Source organism: Mizuhopecten yessoensis, unplaced genomic scaffold (genome assembly GCF_002113885.1).
Source record: "Mizuhopecten yessoensis strain PY_sf001 unplaced genomic scaffold, ASM211388v2 scaffold6135_1, whole genome shotgun sequence".
Lineage (NCBI taxonomy): Eukaryota > Metazoa > Mollusca > Bivalvia > Pectinida > Pectinidae > Mizuhopecten > Mizuhopecten yessoensis.
This window is the reverse complement of record NW_018406397.1, coordinates 2,053,106-2,079,141: the sequence shown is the minus strand read 5'-3', so window position 1 is coordinate 2,079,141 and position 26,036 is coordinate 2,053,106. Positions and strand designations below refer to the sequence as shown.

At 38.6% G+C, this 26,036-nt stretch overlaps 1 protein-coding gene across 4 annotated transcripts in view; it reads left to right on the top strand.

Moving 5' to 3' along the window:
* The window catches only part of LOC110451579 (sn1-specific diacylglycerol lipase alpha-like), an 80,670-nt gene that overhangs the window by 32,217 nt on the left and 22,417 nt on the right, over positions 1-26,036 (top strand). For all 4 annotated transcript variants that reach the window (XM_021499683.1, XM_021499682.1, XM_021499681.1 and 1 more), the window contains 6 exons: positions 7,599-7,683; positions 8,205-8,339; positions 11,101-11,303; positions 11,549-11,696; positions 15,362-15,445; positions 17,226-17,303. In XM_021499683.1, the coding sequence (XP_021355358.1) occupies positions 7,599-7,683; positions 8,205-8,339; positions 11,101-11,303; positions 11,549-11,696; positions 15,362-15,445; positions 17,226-17,303 (733 nt within the window). The remainder of the gene's footprint in view (positions 1-7,598; positions 7,684-8,204; positions 8,340-11,100; positions 11,304-11,548; positions 11,697-15,361; positions 15,446-17,225; positions 17,304-26,036) is intronic.

The window sequence follows — 26,036 nt, the reverse complement described above, 5'->3', positions numbered from 1 at the left end:
ATATCATTGTAATACTGTAAGCTAGCTAGCCTTTAATACTTTGAAAACTTAACTTACACTGCAATAAAATGATTTTTTTCATTAACCCTTTTATCACAAATTTATTGATAAAATGTAAAAGGTTGATTCCTGATTATCAATGTAATACTGTAAGCAAGCATTTTATATACAACTAACACACCAGAAACAGTTAACCTGTTTATTACTCTTGTTAGCAACATATTTACAAAAAGTAATACATTTGGCGCATCAGGGGCTACTCACTCCAACAATTTTACTATCTTATATCTATATTAAACTTGCATTTATGCTAATATATTTTAATAAGCTAGACTCCGGGGGTATTGAGAGAAGCAGCTAGCCTCTGAAAATGTCTCCAGAGAAGCACCTTCACAGCCCAGAGAAGTGAGTAGCTAGACTCTGAAAATGTCTCCAGAGAAGCACCTACACATCTCCCAGAGAAGTGAGCAGCTATACTCTGAAAATGTCTCCCGAGAAGCACCTACCCAGCCCAGAGAAGTGAGCGGCTAGACTCTGAAAATGTCTCCAGAGAAGCACCTTCACAGCCCAGAGAAGTGAGCGGCTAGACTCTGAAAATGGCTCCAGAGAAGCACCTACACATCCCAGAGAAGTGAGCAGCTATACTCTGAAAATGTCTCCAGAGAAGCACCTTCACAGCCCAGAGAAGTGAGCGGCTAGACTCTGAAAATGTCTCCCGAGAAGCACCTACCCAGCCCAGAGAAGTGAGCGGCTAGACTCTGAAAATGGCTCCAGAGAAGCACCTACACATCGCCCAGAGAAGTGAGCAACTAGACTCTGAAAATGTCTCCCGAGAAGCACCTACCCAGCCCAGAGAAGTGAGCGGCTAGACTCTGAAAATGGCTCCAGAGAAGCACCTATACACAGCCCAGAGAAGTGAGCGGCTAGACTCTGAAAATGTATTCAGAGAACTACCTACACAGCCAAGAGAAGTGAGCAGCTATACTCTGAAAATGTCTTCAGAGAAGCACCCACACAGGCCGTAGAATTGGTCATGAGCAGCTAGACTCTGAAAATGTCTTCAGAGAAGCACCTACACATCGCCCAGAGAAGTGAGCAGCTAGACTCTGAAAATGTCTCCAGAGAATCACCTACACAGCCCAGAGAAGTGAGCAGCTAGACTCTGAAAATGTCTCCAGAGAAGCGACTAGACTGGTTGTGAACACCCCTAGTGAAGCCATGATGAGAGCAGCTAGACTCCTGTGATACAAGAGAAGCTGCATCCCCACACTAATGTAAAACTATGTTGAGATTGGGGGTAAATTCCCCTAGAATTTAAAGCCAGAATTTAACCGAGAAATTTAACAACCTACCTGAAGTGAGTAGCCCAAACAACCTAAAATAGAGCAATAATACCTGCCAAAGGCAAGTATGAATGGTACATGCTAAATACAGGTAAACGACGAAAGATTTGAACTTGGCATGTAGCTGGGGATGGTGGGTGGGTACACATAAACAACCGTGGTTCACTGCAGCCTCACCGGATGAAGGGGGCTGCTACCAATTTAGGAGACCCATATAGGGGACAATATACTGCTCTGTGATTGGTCAATTTCTCATCTACTAATTACCATACCTTCATTAACATAAATAACCAAACAGCCCTTGACTGAATAGGGAAACGTCATGAGTTGGATATAAACTATACAAAACAACTTATATTATTATAACAGCTAAAACACAAGAGGAGCTGACTACATCGTTGTATGTAAACTATAATTTAATATATAAGATATCAAATTATCATATTATACTTTTGAAAACTTAAGTTACACGGCAAAAAAAAAATTACACTAGAGTTAGATTTTCATCATTAACCTTTTTATCACAAATTTATTGATTAAGTCTATCAGGATAATTCCTGATTAAAATATCAATGAAAACTGTAGGCAAGCATACTATATTATACTTATGTTACTTGGCAAAAATGAATGACCTGTTTTAGTTTGTGTGTAGAAGTGATTTGGACAAGGGTGTGTTTAATAAAGGGCCTAGGGAGACCTTTTATGAGAATGAGTATGAAGACTATACCATAGATTTGTTATTTCATTGATTGATCTGAGTAGCATGATTCATCACACCGCTCAATTAATACAACAAATACCTGCTCTACTTCAACAGCCTTTCCCCTCAGAATTTCCTGTTCTGTTTAATGTGTTCAATCGTCTGTCAATCTATTTGGTGAAGTAGAGACATTTTAAGTGGCAATTAGCAATTTATCCCCACTATAATAGGCGTTCATTGTGCACAACATCAGATGAGAGCTCCATAAACGTTAAGGTGTTTTACAAAAAGAGATCCATTTAGTATCGGTACCAGGCTGAGAGAGCAAATTAAGAGCTGAAAGGTCAACAACTAATGGTTTCCTATCTTGATACATGCACAATTGTACTTTTTTTTTTTATATAAAACACATATTTACTCCAGTTCTGATACATGTACAATAACGAACTCTGCCCAATCGTCGAATATTTCAAATCTACGAAATAGATAGACTTTGGTATTACATCATTTGATATATTAATTCACTGTGTATGTATATATCATGTCCGAGAGGTTTCTATTTTTCTGCTTTCTCTATATATAATCAGACAATTACTAAATCTAATGACATGCCTACCATATATATATATAGTAAGAGCACAACATAATCTGTTCACATCACATATCTTTTCTTTTTTATCTTATGCTTCATCTATAGCTAGCATCTAGAATGCTATTAATCTGCAATGATATCTGTATATCAAGTAAATGCAATTTGAAAACCTTAAGCCATAGAAAGATGAAGGTTTAATATCAATACATTTCTGCCTTTTAGGAGTTTTAATGATTCAAACTGTATTAACCTGATATCCAAAACTGAATTGGACTAAAATTTGACTGTGATTAGAAACTTCAAATATTTGTAATCAAAATTGTAAAAACCGAAGGGCAAGTGAGCTTATGCTATGGTGCGGTGTCCGGCGACCGTCATCTGTCAACTTTTCCTAAAAATCGCTACTAGTCGACTGAGCAGATTTTGACCAAATTTTCAGAAGCATCCTTAGGGTAAGGGAAACAAATTTGTATAAATGGTGGGTCTGGCCCCCCTGGGGGCTGAGGGGCGGGGCCCAATAGGGGAAATATAGCAAATTCCTTAAAATCCTTCTTCTTCTGTAGGAATGAAAGGATTTGTTCCATATTTGGTCTGAAGCATCCTTGGGTGAAGGGGAACCAATTCTGTATAAACAGTGGGTCTGGCCCCTGAGGGGCCTGAGGGGCAGGGGCCAATAGGGAGCACATTGTAAATTCTTTAAAATCCTTCTACTTCTGTAGGAATGAAAGGATTTGTTCCATTTTAGTCTGAAGCATCCTTTGGTGAAGGGGAACCAATTTTGTATAAACCGTGGGTCTGGCCCGCTAGGGGCCTGAGGGGTGGGGCCAAAAGGGGGCAATTGGGCTATATTGATTTAAACGCCTTTTTCTCTGGAACTAAGATATGGATATCAACCATATTTGACTGGAAGCATCCCTCGGTAGTGGAGATTCAAAATTGTACAAATGGTTGGGCTGATCCCCCTCCAGGGGGCTGAGGGGCAGGGCCAAAAGGGGTCAAAATGGCTATATTGCTACAAACGACTTCTTCTGTAGAAAAATGATATGGATATCAACCATATTTGACTGGAAGCATCCCTAGGTGGTGGGGATTCAAAATTGTCCAATAGGTTGGGCTGACCCCCCGTGCTGAGGGATGGGGCCAAAAAAAGTTTAGTACTTGGAAATGGTTGAGATCCCCACGGTTATAACCATATATACAATTGTGTATTATAAAGAGAAGAATGCACATTTGCTTCCAGGATGGCCTAGGATCTGGCAGGCCCCACCCTTTGAGACATAGTCCCTGGGTCATAACTTTGAAACGGTTGAGATTCCCTACCTAGATCTCTATATACAAATGCTTGGCATAAAGGGACAAAAGTAGTCATGGTATTAGAATAGACCCATGAGTGGTGTCTGACCGAACCCCTAGGGACCTAGTTTCTGAGTCACAGCTTGGAAACAGTTGAGATCCCCATCCTATAACCATATATACAATTGCTGAGTATAAAGAGATTAATGCACATATGCTTCCAGGATGGCCTTGGGGTCTGCCCCACCCTTGGAGACTTAACCACTGGGTCATAACTTCGAAATGGTTAAGATCCCCACCCCAAGACTATAAATACAAATGCTGGACAAAAAGCGACGAATGCAGTCATGATATTATAATTGATCCTGGGGCCTGGCCAGTTTCTGAGTCACAGCTTGAAAACAGTTGTGACCACTATAACCATAAATACAATTGCTGGGCATGAAAAATCTAATACAGACATACTACAAGAATTGGCATTGGGGTGTGGCATATTCCCTTGGATCTCATTTGGAGAATATTTTGCCGTGGTTGCTTAGATATCCACCAGGTGAGCGATACAGGCCCTCTGGGCCTCTTGTGTTTAAAATAAATTGTTCAGCTTAAACATTTCAACAATAAGAACACTCCCATTCATACAAATCATATTATAACAATACGAAGGATAAAAATGATGATTTAACATGTATAAAATCAATTGATAAACTTTATTTTTATCAAATCCGTAGATCTGTTTCCTTGTATGATAAACACAAATTATTTGTGATGGAAGTAAGCTCTTCTCGTTTGATTCAAACCTACTAAACTCGACTCACTAGAATATCCAAAACAAGGAAATATTTGTAATTATCCCGCTCACAGTTTAATTATTGTAATCATTTTCGTCCTGTCATTAATCTGATATCCGGTAACAGGCGACAAAATTGTTCACCTGACAGATATGCGCAGGAATACTCTGAACTTCTATATAAACATCAACTTCAATGCACGAACTATATAAACTATTACTTCAGCCAGTCGTTGTGTCCTAATGTTTCCTTCATAATATTAAATATTTGTAAATCTCCTAATTCATAATTCTTAAGTCAATTCATGAAACCATGAAGCTTCAAGTGTTATAAGAAAGATTTGTTTATGCGCGACTGTCGTCTATAAACTGAAGTCGACCTAAGGGATATCATCCGTCGGCGTCATTGCTTTGATCTTGATGAAATTTCCTGCAAATAATCAAATATTGATTTCATACTCAAGGTTTATTTTGAGGAGGATACGAACCAGTGGACATCTTAGATCTCTGCACGTAAAAAAGTTAACTGTGTAATTTTCATGAATATCCTACATATGACTTTCCTCATGATCAATTTGAAATCAGCCAGTACTTCTTTAAATTTCAAATTCATATAATTAAGGGGTTTTGCAACTCCCTTCTGTTTCAACAGTAGTTTAGACCGATTTGGATTTCTAACTTTTTGGGCCCCTAGCATCACCGATCAGCTGTAGAAGAACGAAACAGCTGTATTTATTCAATAAGGATCATTTTTAGTTCACCTGGTCCGAAGGACCATGGTGAGCTAATGCCATACCGCAGCGTCCGTTATCCGTTGTCCGTCCGTCTGTCATCTTTTCCTTTAAAACGCTACTAGTCCTGAACGGCCAAGTAGATTTTGACTAAATTTGGTCTGGAGCATCCTTAGGCCAAGGGGACTCAATTTTGTATAAATGGTGGGAGTGGCCCCCCTGGGGGCAGACGGGCGGGGCCCAGTATGGGAAATATAGCAAATTCTTAAACATCCTCCTTCTTCTGTAGGAATGACAGGATTTGTTCCATATTTAGTCTGAAGCATCCTTAGGTGAAGGGGTATACCAATTTTGTATAAACCATGGGTCTGACCCCCCAGAGACCTGAGGGACGGGGCCCAATAGGGGAAACATAGCAAATTATTCTTTAAAATCCTTCTTCTTCTGTAGGAATAAAAAGATTTGGTCCATATTTGGTGTGAAGCATCTTGGGTAAAGGGGAATCAATTTTGAATAAACAATAGGTGTGGCCCCCCCCTGGAACCTGAGGGGCTGGGCCCTATAGGAGAAATAGAGGTAAAACCTTTAAAATCCTTCTTCTACCATAGGGATTAAGGGATTTTATCCTAATTTAGTCTGGAACATCCTTGGGCCAAGGGGACTCAATTTTGTATAAGCAGTGGGTGTGGTCTCCCAGGGGGCAGAAAGGCAGGGTCCAATAGGAGAAATAGAGGTAAAACCTTGAAAATCCTTCTTCGACCATCATGATTAAGGGATTTTATCCTTATTTAGTCTGGAGCATTCTTTGGCCAAGGGGACTCAATTTTGTATAAACGGTGGGTATGACCCCCCCTAGGGGCATAGGGGTGGGGCTCGGTTTGGAATTTGTTATATCTCAAGTACTGGATGGATCTTTCTGAAATTTCATATGTACTTACATCACCTACCATGTAGTGCTATATCTTTACTTCATACCAATTACTTAAAATATATTCAGGTGAGCGATACAGGCCCTCTGGGCCTCTTGTTAGCTCACATGGTCCTTATTTGGTCCAAAGGACCATGGTGAGCTTATGCCATACCGCAGCGTCCATCGTCCGTCTGTCAACATTTTTTTAAAAACGATACTAGTCCTGAATGACCAATTAGATTTTGACTGAATTTGGTCTGGAGCATATCCTTAGGTATAGAGGTAAAACCTTTAAATTCCTTCTTCTACCGTAGGGATTAAGGGATTTTATGCTTATTTAGTCTGGAGCATCCTGGATGCCCTGCCAAATGGAGCATCCTTGGGCCAAGGGGACTTGATTTTGTGTAAACGGTGTGTGTGGCCCCCCTGGGGGCAGAGGGGTGTGGCCGAATAGGGGAATTAGAGGTAAAACCTTTAAAATCCTTCTTCTACTGTATCGGGATAAAAAGATTTTGTCCTGTTTGGTCTGGAGCATGTAAAAACCTTTGAAATCCTTCTTCTAACATAGGAATAAAGGGATTTTATCCCAATTTAACCTGGAGCATCCTTGGGCAAAGGGAATACATTTTGTATAAACAGTGGGTTTGGACCCCCTGGGGGCTGAGAGTTGCTGGGCCCAATAGGGAAATTAGAGAGATAAATCTTTAAAATCTTTCTTCTTCTGTACCATTGGAGGGAGTTTATGTAATAAGAATCATTTTTCATGGTTGCTTTATTATCTAGGTGAGCGATACAGGCCCTCTGGGCCTCTTGTTTTTTCTACAAAATTGTGTAAATGAATAACTGGTAGAAAGGATCATGTGCATATGTGATTTGATCAGTAAATCAAAAACAATAATTAATATCAATGAGAATTTTCAGTTAATAAAACTTGTTATCATTAGACTGCTAGTAAATAGATATTTTGTATGATTTCTTTTATACTTTTAGTAAGAGGGAAACTGGACCCTGAGTCATGAAACAGTCTTAAGTCTAGGATTTAAGTTCTGACTTTACCTATCACAAATAACTTCTTGAAAAGTGACAGCTAAGCAAAAACTTAAATCTAAGATTATTTCATGATACTGGGGCCTGAACTCTCATTATGCTGACATAGGGCTGTAACAACAAAAAAAACAGGACATTTCCGAGAACAGTTCCAAATGATTGGTATCATTATGTGATTTCTTCTATGATTTGAAGGAAAGCTATCCGGGCCTATGAGGAGAGTTGGGATCGGAGATTCAAGTTTCTCTGCTGTTGTGTGGAGAGAGATGCAACAAACAGGGTAATTGTCCTGGATATATTGACAGACATTATCTGATATTAACTCGTTCACCCCTGAAGACACATTTGAACTCTTCCAATTCAAAGGTTGGAATAGTTCATTAAGATATTACAGGGAAAAATGAGTTTAATTCTAAGTAATCGGTAGACCGGAGATTAATATTTCATACTCGATACTACATCGTTTTTTTTCTTCTTTTTTGTTTGACATTGTAATATGTACTGGTACAAAATTACTTTATATACCAGGGTCCTTAACCTTATTTAATGAGAGTAATTCATAATTAACTGCTGCTATAATAGTGATACTGTTTTTAAGTACAAATGTTTAACATTCACCCCTAAAGTCACATTTGAATCTTACCAAATCAATGACTGGACAAGTCAAGTTTAGATAAGTAGGGGTGAATGAATTAAAGTGTTTAAGCTGTAACTTTCCCTATCTAGCTCACAGGTGTCAGCATCATTTCCTCGTGACTCTTTTATTGCACATAGAGAAAATCTGTATAAATTTGATTCCAGAATTCAATAGCAGAGGTAGCTAAACTGTTCACGGAATTTTTCCGCGATCTAGATGTGGTACCTTCAGATGTCATCGCAGGATTTGTCTTGCTTCGTCGCCATCAAAAGCTTCAGATGCACCACGTAGTCACAGAGGTGAGTACTCAATTTTAAACCACTTTGATCAGAGTTAGGATGGCATTATCATGTTGCATGCCAGCCAGTCATTAACATTTTATGGTCTGTCGGTCAACATTTCATTTAAAACAGCTTCTGAAAATTGCAAGGTCTGCTACGATCATGAAACCCCAATAAGCTTTTAGAATGAAGATGAATACCTTGATAGTCTTGCTGACTGACAAAGCCTCATCAATTATCTATATGGCAAGCTTGGTCTCCTACCAGGAAACTGTACGTCATCTGTCTGGGGACGTTTCTATAGTGTGTTGAGATTCAGTTGTCTATAATTTTGTATGTAGGAGACTGAAACAAAATACAAAATACAGCTTTCTTCTTGTTGATTTTATATGAAACAAGAATTTCAGAGTGCCATGTTTAAATATTGACCTTTTAATGACGTCCGCTGGGTGACATCAGTGTCTGGATTTGTTCCTTCAGCTCCTGTTTCTACCAGCAGAATTCTGTTACAGAGAAGATATAATAAAATTACAAAAGTATTGGTGAAGTCTTGCAACCGTTCACACAGCACACATTTCTGACTTGAATTCTGATTTTATTGCATTACTGTACATTGTATATAGAATATCAGTAAAGTGGAAATAGCGGCTCGTTTAATTAAGGCTTCATTGTTCAGTGTAGTTTCCTTATGATATCTGTATGCTCAGTAATTACACTGAATGTCATATTAGCTCTATAGTGGTTAAGTATCCTTTACATTATATTTCCATCATTGTCCGTAATTGTTGGCATCAGGGGCCCACTCAATATTTGCATAACGCATTAGATTAGCTGGTCAGAAACCAACATGAAAGCTGTGGTTTTGGGATAATTTTGAGATTTTAATGGTCTTAAATTCCTTATGAATGTAATGAAAGGGAGTAGTTTATAGATAAAATATCTGGTTTTAAAATAAAAGGAAACCCCAGAATTAAATGAACATTCTGTTACCCTGTTTTAAATTTACTTACCTAAAAGTCTCTATTTGAAAAAAAAGTTGATGTGGACAACTGATTTAATCAGATTTTGGCATCATGTGTATTAGTGCTTTTTTGCCAAAATTGGATGCTTGAATTCTGGTGTGTGAAACGTTGACATTTATGATTCCGTTGTGTCTGATCGAGACTAACGATAAAGAAACACAAACTTGTTTTTGATTTATTTGTTTATTGTTAGTAACTAAATTTTTGCTGCAGCAGATAATTTTCTTTTTAAAGTAGAGTCTGTAAACTGTGCCAGTATGTAATCCAGCTATCGGATTGTCAACTCTAGGTACGGATAGTCCACTTACAGAGTCCGCCACATTGTGACTACAAAATCACTCTCTAGAAATAATAGTAAGGAAACACCTTATATTTGAAAATTGACCAATTTGATGAAGAAAGCCAAACAACCAAATTATTTACCGCACCATATGGTCATCTAATCCATTTAGGACTCATTTTTTCTCAGTGTTTACAATGTATTCTGGAGCCTGTCACTTAGGATACTTCACTCTATATACAATACTTGGCCTACTGCATACTGTGTTATTGGCTCCATTGACTGTTCAACAATAATGCTTGTTCTCATGCAGACTTGTATTCTCAAGCCCACTGTTTTGCTGGAATCTGAGACCATTTGGCCTGTGTAGGTGGGAGTATGATCCAGTCTTGTCTTGGTAAATGACTACTGGAGTCCCTCCTGAATGTGCTTTTATAGCTAGGAACTTGGGTCACAATGATTGGAATTAATTAATTTGTAGCAAACAATCCATCTAAAATAATAGCAGTCGATTCCTCTCCCAGTTCCAATAGCTGTTGTATGTTATTGTTACAACCAAATCAAATTGATATGGCCTGGCGAAGGAATTGGGGAAAATGAAATCAATATTAGTTACTTAAAGTGATGTTTGTTTTGATTGCTGCGAACATATGGAAGTTGTAAGGATATGTCAATACAGTACAAAACTGTTAAGCTGGACTCGCCGATGGACACATCGGTGATGGATTGATTTTGTAATACTTACAGTACGGTAATTGTTAACAAAGTTACAGTAAGTGAGGAATTGTGTAGGCAGAATTAAGGTTTAGGGCAGGAAGATGTGAAATCACTTGGATTTGTAACTGTAATTCTGTATATATTTAGAGCTGACTCATCAGGACCACTCTATTGGCCCTCTGAAAGGGGATGACCTTGCCCTGTATGAGGATTAAATGGCCAGTGAAGCTATTGGCTAGCATATTGCTTCATTTTCATCTCTCCTAGTCCAAATGGTCATGTTAGTGAATTTTGGGACATCCTTGGACTTGTGCTGTTCCTGTGGGACTTCAGTCCACATTTTGAAAATACACTATATAATACAAAAATCACTGCCATGGGAACTTATGCTGAAGTGGGTGTTTCTGTCATTCATTCACCAAATTTTTCCTTTAGAAGCTTACTCCTCTTGAACAGCTGATCAGATTCCAACCAAACTTTATTAGAAGCATCACTAGGCTGAAAGGACTCAAATTTGAACTATGAGACTGTTGCTATTTCTCCCCCTTATACAATTCCAGAAATGTTGGCAATGTCATGACAATGCAATTTAATTTGTTCTGACCAAATATGAAATGTTTTAGACCTTTAAAAAAACTATATAGGCCATGTCCCACTGTATGAATTTCTAGGCTTAATGTGACATTGAACCAAAAACCTGCATATTTGGAACAAAAAGTGGTCCGTTATGGTTGTTTGATTTATATGTTTTATGTTTCAGGGCAGTAATGATGTGTATCAGTACCTATCAGGTCGGGCAATCACCCCCCAGACAGAGTTCCTACAGCTGGGCCAGCCAGAGGTTATGGAAGAATACAAGCTTGTTGTACATTACATGCGTTTTGCACTAGCTGCTTATGGATGGCCAGCCTTCATGATGATGAACACAGGGACAGGCCTCTGTAAAATGCTTCCAAGTCTTCGGTAAATTCTGTTTAGTGTTGCAGTATCACAAAATCAGGCTTTCTTATAGCTTTCCAAATTTTTCCAAATGTTTGTACTTTTTTGATACTTCAAACTATATTTGTAATTGCCAATATGAAGATTATAAACGTAATGTTCCAGTAGAGCACTATCAACTTTTGCATGTTACTTGAAGTAATTTGCTTATCACAATAAGCGATAAAGCATAAACCCTTCCTATGATAAGTGTGTGTTGTGTTCCCCAGGTGCTGTTGCTGCCATGCCTGTGGTTCATCGTTTGCTAAGGATGCTGAACTGATTGACGACAACTGTTGCCACTGTAACTTTGTGGCACTGCTGAAGCTGAGCGGTCTTAAGGAGGCGGACATTGCTTATGTCACGTACCACGTAGAGGTAAATTGTCTTGTGACTGGTAATAAAATTGCTCGACTGACCTCATTGAATCTTTTGAAACTGTTTTCAAATTATTTGTTTGCCTGCTCTCATTGAAGCTAAGGTCAAGTCATGTGTGTCTGCCCTCATTGAAACTGAGAATGTAGGTGTGTCATATGGAAAAATCTGATTTTATTTCACTCAAGCTAAGAAAAGGGTGCAAATTGTACTTCCATGTATACCACTTTCAGTAGTAATACTAGTAGGTATTTTGAATAATAAGCTGGTTACAGCACCTGTTACAAGTGTATTACATACAAACCTGGACTAAAAATTGACTGCCATTCAAAGTTTTTTGCATGTATGAAACATTTACAATGTTCCAAACATGTAAAGGTAAAGGCATTGTACAGATTGTGAAATTGCTGTCATTGTGTGTTTAGGACTTTCATTAATGACCAGCTAATAGTAGGTAGAGATCACCCCTGTTCATCCTCAATACACCAGGGGTTATGCTCACTTTTGCTCTCTGCACCCCTTGAATGTGTCCTAGCAAAATCGAAGGCTCAGTGTGCACCACCTTGTGGATGAGACAAGAAGTCTAGTTTGATGCTTTGATGTACATCAACAGAATCTTGTGGTCGCATCACTGTAATTTACTGACTTTGAAGCCAAGTGTCTCTCCTGTAGTCTTTAAAGGACAGGTATCAGCCTAGCACTTGGTCAGGTTTCTTTTACCAAAGACGAATCAAAAAGCTAACCATGTGTCTTCAATTTTGCTATTACATATTCCAGGGGTGCAGATAGTGAAACTGAGCATAACCCCCAGAAATATCAAAGCTGACCCCTGTAATGTAACATTCAGAGCTGAACAAACTTTGCGATTGTCAAGCTACTGTCTTGGTTTACTTTGCTGAACGCTCAGGAAAAGCCTTGCCTCTGTATTCAAAGCTTAACTAATTCACCTCTGAAATTTCATAATGAACTATTCCAACCTTTGAATTGGAAGAGTTCAAATGTGTCTTCAGGGGTGAATAAGTTAACATTGTGATATAATAGTTAAATTGTCATCATTGCAATATCATGTACTTACATCACGGATGAGTCAAGGAAAGGGGAAAAAATGTTTCTGTTAGTTACGCTCATGAGGTAATATATTGTGAAACAGTCCAATTCTTATCCCTGTAATGGTATGTTTTTTAATTAACTGACTAGACAGCTAAATAAGGTTTACATTGCCTCTGTTATCCACCTTTCAAAGAGAACATTATTTTTGTGTGTGTGATGGTCAATATTACCACTATAATGTTGTGGCTTTACATTAATCCACTGAACAGCCAAGAGAAGATGGACAATGTCTCCGTTATGTACCATTCTGAGAGTAAATGTTGGAGGTGATTGTCAAATTGCATCTGCTGTAATATTGTGGCAATCACTAATTTATCCAATCGGGCTAAAGGTGGTAGACACCATTTCTGTAATTCCAGAGGTCAGAGGTCAGTGTTACCAATTTCTTAAACTGATGTGTCTGTGTTTCCTTCAATGAAGATATTGAGTCTGTTAATATTGCCACCGTTCTTTATTGTCCTGCTGAAGCTAAACTGACTGAATGATTTGAGAAGTTGTCTACAATGCAAAAGTATATTTAGTGTATTAAATGTTCATAGAAATATGGGCACATAAAAATTGTGACTTGTCTTAACCTTTGGCCTATATTTTCACAATTGTTGTCAGGTCATCTTTTACTAATTATTGCAGAAAAAATAATTTGTGATACTTGATCTTTATTGAAAGTCACTCAGTTCTACTGTCCTGTTTTTAAATTCCAATTTATCACTTATCTTTAAGCATGAGAATTACTTTCTCCAAATATGGGTTCGGCTCAAAGTCTGTATGCTGTGACATAAAAACAAACTGTTGCTACTTATGATTGTAGTTTTTCTGAAAAAGAAAAGTTGTCCAATGCTGAAGAGCAGACATTTCAAAATCAGTTGTCATTTGTACGGAAAGAGCAGACATTTCCAAAATCAGTTGTCATTTATGGGGAAAGAGCAGACATTTCCAAAATCAGTTGTCATTTATAGGGAAAGAGCGGACATTTCTAAAATCAGTTGTCATTTATAGGGAAAGAGCAGACATTTCCAAAATCAGTTGTCATTTAAAGGGAAAGAGCAGACATTTTCAAAGGTAAAAGTGTTTCGGGGAAGAGGATTGCTGTATCATTGTAAGAAACATCAGTGATTTCTTTCACATGAGCATTATAGTCGAGAGGTTTAGAGCATTGGTCTGCTTTTATGCAGCTGTACATGTTGTATACTGCAGTATCTATAGTGTTGCGGCATATTTGTTGCCAGTCCCCATCCAGAACCTATTTGTCCACAGCTTGATTAGTCTAAAAGCATTTTTCTCCAGCTCTATTTTCATGTGTTTGAATTTGGTTTTTATTTTAGAAATGTAATCAGTTTCAGAGTTAAAAATAAAGGGAAAAAGCTTCCATACATTGCAAACTTGCTGGTGTAATGTAAAAGATATTAATTTTGAAATGGTGAATTGTGGTGAGTTAATCAGGTTTTAAGTCTGCACTGTCCCATGAGGAAGCTGTATACTACACCTACCCTGTGGATCTATGTGGTGATGTCTTCATCTCCTAGATCAGATTGATAGCCGAGGACATGTCCCCGAAACCGTTGTATTGATTTTGAAAGCTGTGTGTGTATGTGGTGCGAGTGTCAGACTTTATTACAATAACTGTCTTGGTCTCTTGACCTTAACCCTTTTCTGATCGACTAGCTCCTCTATCAAAGTGTTTACTTGTTAATGATCATAGAATATTCTTTGTCTCAAGTACTGTGAGCCGTAAAAGTATTGGTTTATTGATGATCATAAAATATTCTCTCAACGTCATAGCAGGAAGCGTTCCCAGTAATTGGTTGTGGTAGTAATATGACATTGCCTGGTTTAATTATACTGCAATAGCATGTTTAATTACAGCCTGTAACACTATGCCAGCCACAGCAATTAAGCTCTTGTCGGTATATGTCTCTTAAAACACCAAACCTTTCCTTTTATAATAGCCCCTGCTGGCTTGTGTACATAATGAAGTCGCTTCCTTACTGAGTGCACCCTTCTCCTGGGAATAATAGTTCAGTGTTACGCATCTCATACAAAAATGATATAGGTTGTAACACCTTCGCATTTTTCAATATCTTGGTGTAATAATTCAATTAATTCCAAATTTATTTAACAAGGCATAGAGTACATTGTAACTTGAGCCCTGATTTGTGATGCAATGTCAGCCAGTAAAGTGACTTTCTGAGTATCTGATCTCTGCATGCTCGGTGAAATACACTAATGTTTTTAGATGTGACATGTAATTCTTCACCCATTGATGCCCCCCTCAATCCCCCTCCTTTTTAATTTTGTTTTGTTTTTAGTTTGTTCATTAGTTTTCAGTTATTGTATTAAACAGTGTGATATATTACTGCATCACTAGTTGGACTCCGTTACATGTTATGGTAACTTTATTAAACTTAATTAACACCCTTAATTGGATCGATTCCCAACAGTCGCCCTCATCTTTAGTGTTTAGGTAAAGGATGGTATGCCATCTTGCATTCCGCCGCATCTATACCAGCCAGCAGTCACGATTGCTTGTAATCAGCTCAGACTCGTCTGTTTACTTTCAGATTGGGGAGACGCCTTTCTATGTGGCTCTGGACCACAGGCATAAGAAGGTTGTGATATGTGTAAGAGGGACCCTGTCACTTCAGGTAAGAGCACAGGAAACCAGTCGGATGCTCGGAATCAATTATCAACAGCTCTAACAATGGCTCATCCTGTATGATTGATCACCCATTGTTTCTGGTAGATTTTTCTGTTGATAAAGCTAGGGTGGGATTGGGAGGGAACCAGATGGGTAAGTCTCTATATGCTTAGAATTGTTTATTTTACCCTCCCATAAAAACCCAGTAAGCTTATGACATGGCACAGTGCCACTGATTATCAGTGTTTTTTTCTTTCTTTTATAGTGGCCGTGCACACATTTTGATTAGGATAATTGAATTCAGATTTGTTCAAATGGTATAATGAAAGGCCTTAGAAACCAAATAAAGGTAATCTGAAAATAATGTAAAATTTCAAAATCTTCACAAATTCTTTTCTCTGAGCTTTGATACTTCCTATAAAACTGTAAAGTTTGTATTGTAGTATTGATAGAGTTGATCAAATTAACTCATTTACTCCTACATTTTTAAATTGGACTTGTTCAGTCTTTGATTTGGTAAGGTTAAAATGTTACTTTAGGGGCGAGTGGGTTAAGTACACTGTACTCTAATGTTTACTACCAGATCTATTTTGGGAGGGCATTAGTAAGTGGTGTTTTGTAGAAAAAAAGATGGAACACAAAATCCAAAAAAATGATGAAATCAAAAGCAAATTTATACACCTTTGATTCAGGAGATGATGAAAATCCTAATAAATGTAGTCTTTGAAGAAATTTAAATCCCACATACACAATGTGTTTGGGATTTTGTTTTTGCTTAATTTTATAGCCGAATACAAGCTCCTTCCACTTGCAAAAAAGTGCTTTATTTTCCTAAGATGAAGAAAAAAATGATGAATATCTTACTAATTTCAATAAAAATATTGTAATATTTTCCCAATTCATTTAAAGTCAAGCTGTTGTAAAATCTAGGTAGAAAAAACCCCAATACTGTATGTGCTATTTTTTACTCTAAGGTAATTTAGCTTAGACTCGGAAAAAAAAACATTCTCCTTTCCCTCTGTTGTAAAAGCAAGAATTGAAAAAAGGTGTTTTGTTATTTCTTCCGTTGTGAGATTGGCAAGGTTTCATGCTTATAATCAATACTTTATTTGATTAAGGGGAAGAAAATAGAAATTTCTCGCTCTGTTATTGCAAGCTTGCACATTTGATTGGCATGGGTAATATAATATGTTTCAAGCTCTGAGGAGATTTAAGCCATATATTTTGCAGCTGAACAAATAAAGTCTCGCATCAGGTTACTGTGAATGTTTTTTTCAATCAATGAGAACTTGTCATGAAATAAAGTCACGGGGAGCAAAATATCTTCATTTATGTAAGGACACTTTTGCATAATTTGAAGCGTGTTTATAAAAGGTTCATGAATAATTTACAGGTCTCCCTATTTTAGGGGGAGACGCTCATTTTTGACTTTAGAAATCAGTGCTAAATTGCATGTTAGAAAACTGCTAAATATAAAATCACTGCATTTCTGCATGCTATTCATAATTGATAGGTGTAGTTCAATGTCATGATGTCTCTTACATCTAAATGGTCACTGATACATGGAAATGTGAGAACACCAATATAAATCAGATATAACAGATAATCTCCATTCAATGCACTCAGTAATTACTTGGGTATTTCAGTTTGAACATTTTATATTGGCATGTATCAATATTTTCTTACATTATCCTACCGGTATATCCAAAAAATCCCTGAAAAATCAAAATTTGATTGTCAAGATGACAATGGTAACTTTTTTAACTCTGTATTTGTGTTGTTTGTAGGATGTACTGACAGACCTGAAGGCTGATGCCGAGACGTTACCACTAAATCCTGTCAAGGAAGAGTGGGTGGGACATAAGGTATGAACAGTGCTTTTGTATGGGGCTCCTTGAGTAGTCCAGATAAGCTGTGTAATTCGCATTTTTTGTGCCAAAAACATGCCAGAAGCATGCCTAAAATTATTTCTTTTGAACAAAATTGCAAAGATAAATTTAAATGCAGATGTTTCAAATCTTTGTGACCGATAATAATTAAGAGACGCAATGTTAATGCACATCAATAGATGATTGCTAAAAACTATTTGATTGGAAATATCTGATGTAGCAATCTGCACTGATTACAGATACTTTGTGACACTGACAAAAAAAAGGGGCAGCAGCATGGATCCAGTATTCAATAATAGCCACCTCTCTAACGTTAACAGGAACAAGTTATTGATTTGTTTGCTGTGGGAATGTTCTACCAGGATTTAATACAAAATCTTTGAATATGCACCAGTATATTAATATTATACCTGGCTAATTTTTCCCTGACACTTTGTTCATACAAAGTGTTTGTTCCATCAGCTTTCATACATTTTTTTCAGTGTATTTTATTTAATACTGATGAGGCTATTGAAAACACAAAAGAAGTGTCAAAATTCTGAATGTCACAAAAGTTTCAACTTTTTACACTTATTATTATCTTGGCATTATCAAGTGGTTAAGGCGTCTGACATTCTGCTACCACTAGCCCTCCACCACTGGCTTGCGGTTCGAAGCCTACGAGGGGCACTGGCCAGGTACTGGCCGTAGGTCATTTTTTTTCTGGAAATCTGGCTTTCCTCCACAACCAAAACCTGGCACATTTCTTAAATGACCATAGCCCTTAATAGGAAGTAAAACACAAACAAACCAAAATCAAATTTTTGGCTGCGCAAAAAGTTTGTGTACACAATATCTCATGAAATATTCTTAAGATTTTGTTCATAGGTATACCCAAGGTATTATAACATGAAGGCCTACAACAGTTTAGATTTTGAGCTCACCTGGCCCAGAGGGCCAAGTGAGCTTATGCCGTACTGCGGCGTCCGGCAACTTTTTCTTTTGAACGACTTCTTCTGAAGAACTGTAGGACCTAGAGTCATGATATTTGGCCAGTAGGTACCTGGGATGGAGTGCTATAAAGTTTCCTCATTAAAATGACCTTGACCTACTTTCAAGGTCACAGCGGTCAAATATGTTAAAAATTTCAAACAACAATATCCTATATGTGAACTAGAGTCATGATACTTGGGTATCTTATGTAGACCAGCAGTGCGAATATTTTTCTCATTTACAGTAATGAGGTCAAATGTCAACTTTAAATGCTAGTCGGGGTTCAAATGTCAACTTTGGTTAAAAGCTTTAAAATTGAAATTTCAAGTTTCAAACAACAATATCCTAAGAATCGTTTGAACTACAGTCATGATACTTGGGTATGTTATGTAGACCAACAGTGCGAATATTTTTTTCGATTACAGTTATGAGGTCAAATGTCAACTTTGTTTAAAAGCTTCAACAATGTTCTCAAGTTCCATAAGGCCCAGGGTCATGATATTTGGGCAGTAGGTACCTGGGATGTAGTGCTATAAAGTTTCCTCATTTAAAATGACCTTGACCTACTTTCAAGTTCACAGCGGTCAAATATGTGAAAGATTTCAAACAACAATATCCTAAGAACTATATGAACTAGAGTCATGATTCTTGGGTATCTTATGTAGACCAGCAGTGCGAATATTTTTCTCAGTTACAGTAATGAGGTCAAATGTCAACTTTGGTTAAAAGCTTTAAAATTGAAATTTCAAGTTTCAAACAACAATATCTTCAGAACCGTTTAAGAGATGTTAAGATATCTTGTGTTCTAGTTACCAAATTTGGTGAGCGATACAGGCCCTCTGAGCCTCTTGTTTTCTAAACATTTTCTTCAGGTTGGTAAGTATGGTTATGAAAAGTTCTCTTTTACACAACCAATAAAGTGTTCTATGTGACGTTTTGATGACTAGTACGACATGTCAATTTCAGCTACGCTGTAAGCGTATGTACAATTGTTGTTATATATGTACCGAAATGACTCGATTCAGCTACGCTTTGTTTAATACTTGGTCATAGATGTGCGAGAGTCTTTGAGCCCCGTCGTCTCTATTTAGAACTGGCCCACTGCGGCGTATCCAGATGGCTTCCTTTATCTGCCGTTTGAACAGATTGCTCTCTCTGTCCAAAACTTTGGAGTTATCCCAGTGAATCATATGATTTGTTCAGTCGTGCTATACATTCTGTCGTAATACACACTACGAAAGTGATCGTTTCTAAAACATACATTTATGTCCCCTGGGGATGAAGTGCATTTTAGTACTTCCACACATCCTGGCTGTTGGCATCTGGAATAAATGCTCTTTTAGTTTATCTAGTAACTTCAAGTTAAAAAAACAATTTCAAACTACGAAAAACACTATTAGGATATAGCTAAGTTAGGTTTGTTTACTGAAAGAAATAATGAGTTACAGTTTTAGGTCACCTGAGCTTTGCTCAAGTGACCTTTTCTGATTGCTTTCAGTTCTTCATCGTCCGTTGTGCGTAAACTTTTTACATTTTCAACTTCTTCTCAAGAACCAGCGGATGGAATTTTTTCAAACTTCGCCAGAATCATCTTTGGTAGATGATGCTACAAAATTGTGAAATTGGGATTTCTACCCCAACCCCTGGGGCCAAGGCGGCGCCCCAAAGGGAAATTAACCAATATTTTAAAAATCTTCCCCAGACTAGGAGGTACTACCGTCATTTTCTCTGCACGGAAAGAAAGATCATTTGGGGCTTTATTTAAATTGTAAATTTCAGGACCCCTGAGTTATCCATTCTGCCTTGGGGAGGGGGTAACTATTAACTATAGTTTATATAGGGAAATAACACATTTGTGTATATATTATCCATTTTCAGCAGAAAATTACTCAAACTTGGTCAGAATCATCTTTGTTGGATGAGAGTATTACATTATAGAATTGGGATTTCTGCCCCATCCCAAGGGCTAGGGCGGGGCCCCAAAGGGAACATTTACCAATATTTTAAAATTCTTATCCTTTGATGACATGACAAGTATTGTATTTCACTTAGTTCATATGCTGATTTCCACATCACATCTAAACAATAAAATAAAGCTACCAGGACCTATGATATAACTCAGGTGACCGCTAAGGCCCATGGGCCTCTTGTACTTTTTTCTTGTCCAATCTCTTAGTTTGATTCAAATCAGTTTCAAAAATATATTTAATAGTCTAAAGTTGGCTTTTTTTGTATTTATTTTTTTGTTTATTATGTACTTGATACAACTCTTCTTATAAAGTTGAACTTGTGTTACATCTGACAAAATCTGTAAGTAATTAGCAAACTTAAAATAAAAATAGCATACCAGGTAGGTAATACATGAACATGTACATAAATTAGCTATTTTTTTCACCACTTGTTAAATACAAACATATATCTTGTACAAATATGATTTATGGCTTTCCTTTCCTTCCATAACATTAATATTCAGGTGAATGTTACCTATAGGGACAGGTACACTAAATTACAATTTCTTGTTATAAACATTTGCCGTAAACTCCCTAGTGATCATAGACCTAGCCTTAATAGTCTAGCCAGATCTGATCGTTCCTAGCTACCGGTAAGTATGACCAGACATTGTATCGGCTGGCAAACAGATATGATTTTATATAGAGAAAGGGAGAACTTACCTCAAAGCACTTACTTGTGGAGCAGTTAACCAGACTGACGGTGGCTGAATTAATAGGGCTCAACTGTTCAAATCTAACTATATGTAGAAATTGCACATTTTCCTATGATTACTTTAAACTAATATTAATTCATCTATAAAGAATATAATGACAGTTGATAAATAATATTCTTTACATCAACACAATTAAAAGCTATATGTAAAGATATGCATGGGAAAAGTCCCACCAGTATATACAGTAGTGCAACATGTAGTGCATAATTTGTAACCCGTCCGGCGTCAACTTTTTATTTTAAACAACTTCTTCTCAGTAACCAAAAGGGCTAGGGTGAAGATATTTGGCCAGAAGCATGCTGATATGAAGGGCTACCAAGTTTGTTGAAATAAATGACCTTGACCCACTTTCAATGTCACAAGGGGTCAAATGTCTAAAAACCCACAAACAACTTCTTCTCAATAACCTAAAGGCCAAGGGAACTTACTGATATTGGGCCTGTAGCATGCTGGGATGAAGGGCTATCAAGTTTGTTCAAATGAATGACCTTGACCAACTTTCAAGGTGACGGGTCAAATGTCTTAAAACCTTAAAACAACTTCCTATCAAATGAATAACCTTGACCCACTTTCAACCTAATGTCCTTGTTTGACATTCAAGGTCACAGGCGTCATATGTTTAAATCTTTTAATAGGTTCTTATGAATCAAACACTGATATTCTGCCTGTAGCTGTATTTTAGTCCACTTTTAAGATTACAAATGTGAGATTAATACCAGGTGAGCGATGCAGGCCCATTGGGCCTCTTGTTAAATGTAACACTTCAGAAGTAAACTTGACGGACTTGCAAATACAAATGCAGACGTGGAAAGACTTTGCCAAGATCTAGACTAGCCAAAAACAACAATTCAATAACTAGGCCCGCCCATATTTAATATCGAATTCACAATATGGTCCAACCGTTTTGATCACGTTAGGCGAGAGTACGTTTTTTCTGAAATAACTTACTTTATTTATGTAAGCTTGTTTATTGTAAAATTACATACCTGTATTTGTTATATTGATTACGTATATCATTCATCGATTGATAACAGCATTGGTTATTAATAAAATCAACAACTGCCAGTGCTTTGTCCAAACAGCAAATTCCATACCAAATTTATGAACTTGCATAACTAAGATACTCGGATGACTCTAATTTTCCACGACCCTGTCGACTTCGAGATAACGAGGTTTGACTGTATGACATAAATGTATTCTTCCAGCTTAAGTGGCCAAAGTACAATAGTTTCTTCTTTTTACATTTTAACATGTTCATACATTTTAGTGCATGAAAAAGACAAAAAGTATGTCAATTTGGCACAGTCTGGGACAGAAATATTAATTGTTACCCCTGCAGGACTCATGTTGGTTATATTATTGATTTGAGCCATTATATCATTTTAAAAACATTGGTTAGTAGTCTTATTGATAACGGTGACTTCACAAAAATACTCTGAGGAACAGTGACATAAACAAGGGCATAAACATCACTATTGATGGAGCCCTTGTACAGTTAAGAAGAAGAAGAAATGCAAAGTTGGATCTTTTATATCGATGGTAAAAGTAATGTCTGTTTGTAAGATTGCTGGCAGTTATACAGATTTGCTCTCTCACTTGGTGTCTGCTTGACAGCACCAGAGGGACTTGGCAGTGCTATTTGTGGACATAGTGATATCTGATTGGCTGTACTAGAGAGATGGAAAAGGGTAAATTAGCCGTATCTGATTGGCTGTATCAGGAGGAATGGTCAGGACAATGTATGAATAGAATGTATGAGATCTGATTAGCTATAATAGAAAGATGGCAAAGGTCAAATAGATAGCATCTGATTGGTAGCCGAAAGGTATTTAATAGGTACACGTAGTATCCTCTAACTGACAGTGTCAGGAGGACTGGGTGGGACAAAGTATGGATATAGTGATAACTGATTGGCTGTACCAGAGAGATGGTTTAAGGCAAATTATTGTGAAAGGTCAAGCTTAATTTATTCAGTTATGAAACAATTTGTTGACTTGTATTGATCATGCTTTCTTTTAACCCAAATAGAAGTGCTCAGGACGAGGGGGTCTTAATGCTTTTGCATGAGTCTTAATAAATGCCTGAGGCAAGATTATAGATTTTTTTTGTTTATTCTGTCGGGCAGGATAAACATACGGTACTACAATAACAAAACCATACAAAACATAAAAGTGACAAATCATATTGTTGCCTACGAGAAGGAGGATGTTCATCCTTATACAATTAAAGCCTTAAGCCTGTCATAGAGTATAGCTCTTTCATGCAAAATGCCTTACTTTACAATCTTTTCAAAACAAAAATGTTGTAAAAATGATAGGTTTTCTTTATGAGGAGCATAATATTTCAATACAGTTATCATTTCAACCAAACATCATAACATCATACATTATATGTATAAAACCTACCTCCTTCAACGAGAGGCTATCCACACATCCTCACACTTGCATGGAGTTTCCTTAACTCATTCACCCCTGAAATTATATAATGAACTATTCCAACCTTTGAATTGGGAGGGTTCAAATGTGTCTTCAGCGGTGAATGAGTTAATGCAGATAGTTATATTACTGGCATGAAAGTCTGAATAATGTAATAACTGCTTGGTTGTTTAAAAAAAATAGACTGTTAGGATGCTTCAAAGATATTTTTTAGCGTGGAAGTACAGATGCAATTCTGTATACTGATCTGCAAACTCATGCAGATTTGAGGTTTCTCTTGTGAAACCAATTTCTATTATAAATACTTACCACAGTCATTATAATGCATATTCCAACCTTACTTGGCTCTTTACATACGTAAATAAAGAATTTTTCCCCCCATGGGGAACCCCTGGGAAACCCACCAATCAGACGGCAGTATTCACGCACGTGATTTAAGACACGAAGCCATGCTTCCCACTTCATAATTCCAAAGCCCAAAAAAGTGAGAGCCAAGGAGACAAGGGGAGGCTGGGAGGGAACTCACCTAATGACTGTGGTAAGTATTTATAATAGAAATTGGTTTCACAAGAGAAACCTCAATTCTATTTCAAAATACGTTACCACAGTCATTATAATGCGAATTCGACTTACCGCAGTGGTGTCTCCGTGGAGCGATGAAGGGTTCCAACAATAGGACCCATACCCCCGGAGGAAAAATTCAAAATACCCTTTCCTTTTGTGACACAAAGCCTGATTACGACCAGCGTTCCGGATCACGCGGAGAAGACATAATGAGGCTTATGCAAAAGAAGAGGGAGGACAGACAACGGACTGGGCAGCCACAAGAGGGCCCAAAGAATACAATCCGTCAGACTGTCCCGACAAAGATCGGAGATAGAACTCCGTAAACGTAGAATGACCCCTCCAAACAGCAGCTGTCATGACCTCAGCGTAAGAAGAACCATTAAATAAGGCCCACGAAGTAGCTAAAGCGCGAACCTCATGAGCCCTAACCCCTGACACCCGCAAGGACTGATCCCCTGCCGACTCATACGCAGCTCGAACAGTCTGAACAATCCAGCGTGAGATGGTCGCTGCAGAGATATCAGAGCGACCGGGCTGGAGAGACTGGAACAGCCGAGACGAGTGTCCCGCCCCCCCCTCTGTTCTGGCCAAGTAGTAACGCAAGGCCCGAACTGGGCAGAGCAGGCGATCAGGACAATCCCCATCCAGAGTTGAAGCCAAAGAAGGGATAACCACAAGCCCTGGGGTGAAACCGGGAACCTGGTTCTTAGCTAAAAAGGAGGGATCAGTGGTCACCGAGACCGAAGAATGGCCAGCCGAAAAACGAAGGCAAGAAGAAGATCTGCTGAAAGCATGAATCTCGCTTCTGCGGCGACCGGAAGCAAAGGCTATCAAGAACACAGTCTTGAAAGTAAGAAACTTCCGATCTGTCGACTGGAGGGGCTCGAATGGCGCCCTTAACAAGGAATCTAGCACAAGTGCTAAATTCCACCTAGGGACCAATTGCCGTGAACGAGGCTTCTCAATGTAGAAGCCCCTAATGAGAGCCGACAATGAAGCGTCCGAGCCCACTGACTTGCTACCATAGAAAGCCAGCACACTAGCAATGGCTGAACGATAGCCTGCAATAGTTCCCGGAGACAGACCTTTGTCCCTGAACAGAGACAAAAGAAAGTCAGCTACAACGGGAACAGAGGCAGAGACTGGATCAATCGACCGTCCGACACACCAATCACCGAATGCGGACCATCGAGATTGGTAGACGGCGGAAGACGAAGGTCTAAGTGATCCTGCGATGCGAGTTGCAACTTCTCGAGAAAAGCCCGTCTGAGTGAGCCTTCCCGAGATAGCATCCAACCGTGAAGGTGGAGCCGTTCCGGTCCCGAGTAGAACTGTCGGGACCTCGGTTGAGACAGCAGATCCCACAGGGGTGGGATGCTGCGTGGGAAGTCCACCGACAGCCGAAGCAACAGAGGAAACCAAGGTTGTCGAGGCCAGAGCGGTGCAACCAGCAACACAGTACAAGGGTGTAGAAGGATCTTTTCCAACACCCTGCCCACCAGATTGAAGGGAGGAAACGCATACGCGTACATTCCCGACCAGTCCTGGGATAGAGCATCCACCGCCATGGCCATAGGGTCTGGAACCGGAGACACAAATGTAGGGAGTCGAAAGTTCAGGGCCGTGGCGAACAGATCCACATGGGGTCTGTCCCAAACCAGGCAAAGAGACCGGAACACCGAACGCTTGAGGGTCCATTCGGTGAGAACCGGGCTCCGAGACCGAGACAGAGTGTCGGCCAGAACATTCAGACGACCTGGAAGGTGCCTCACCGTGAGATCGAGACTGATCTCCTGACACAGCAACAGGACCTGGGTGGATAAAGCACACAGAGCCGGGGAACGGGTGCCCCCCTGGCGCTGCAGATAAGCCACCACAGTGGAGTTGTCTGTAGCCAGACAAATGGCCTTGCCCTGCAGGGAGGGTCGAAGACCCCGAAGGGCCAACAGAACAGCACGCATTTCCAGAACATTGATGTGTTCTGAAAGCTGTTCCCCTGACCACACCCCC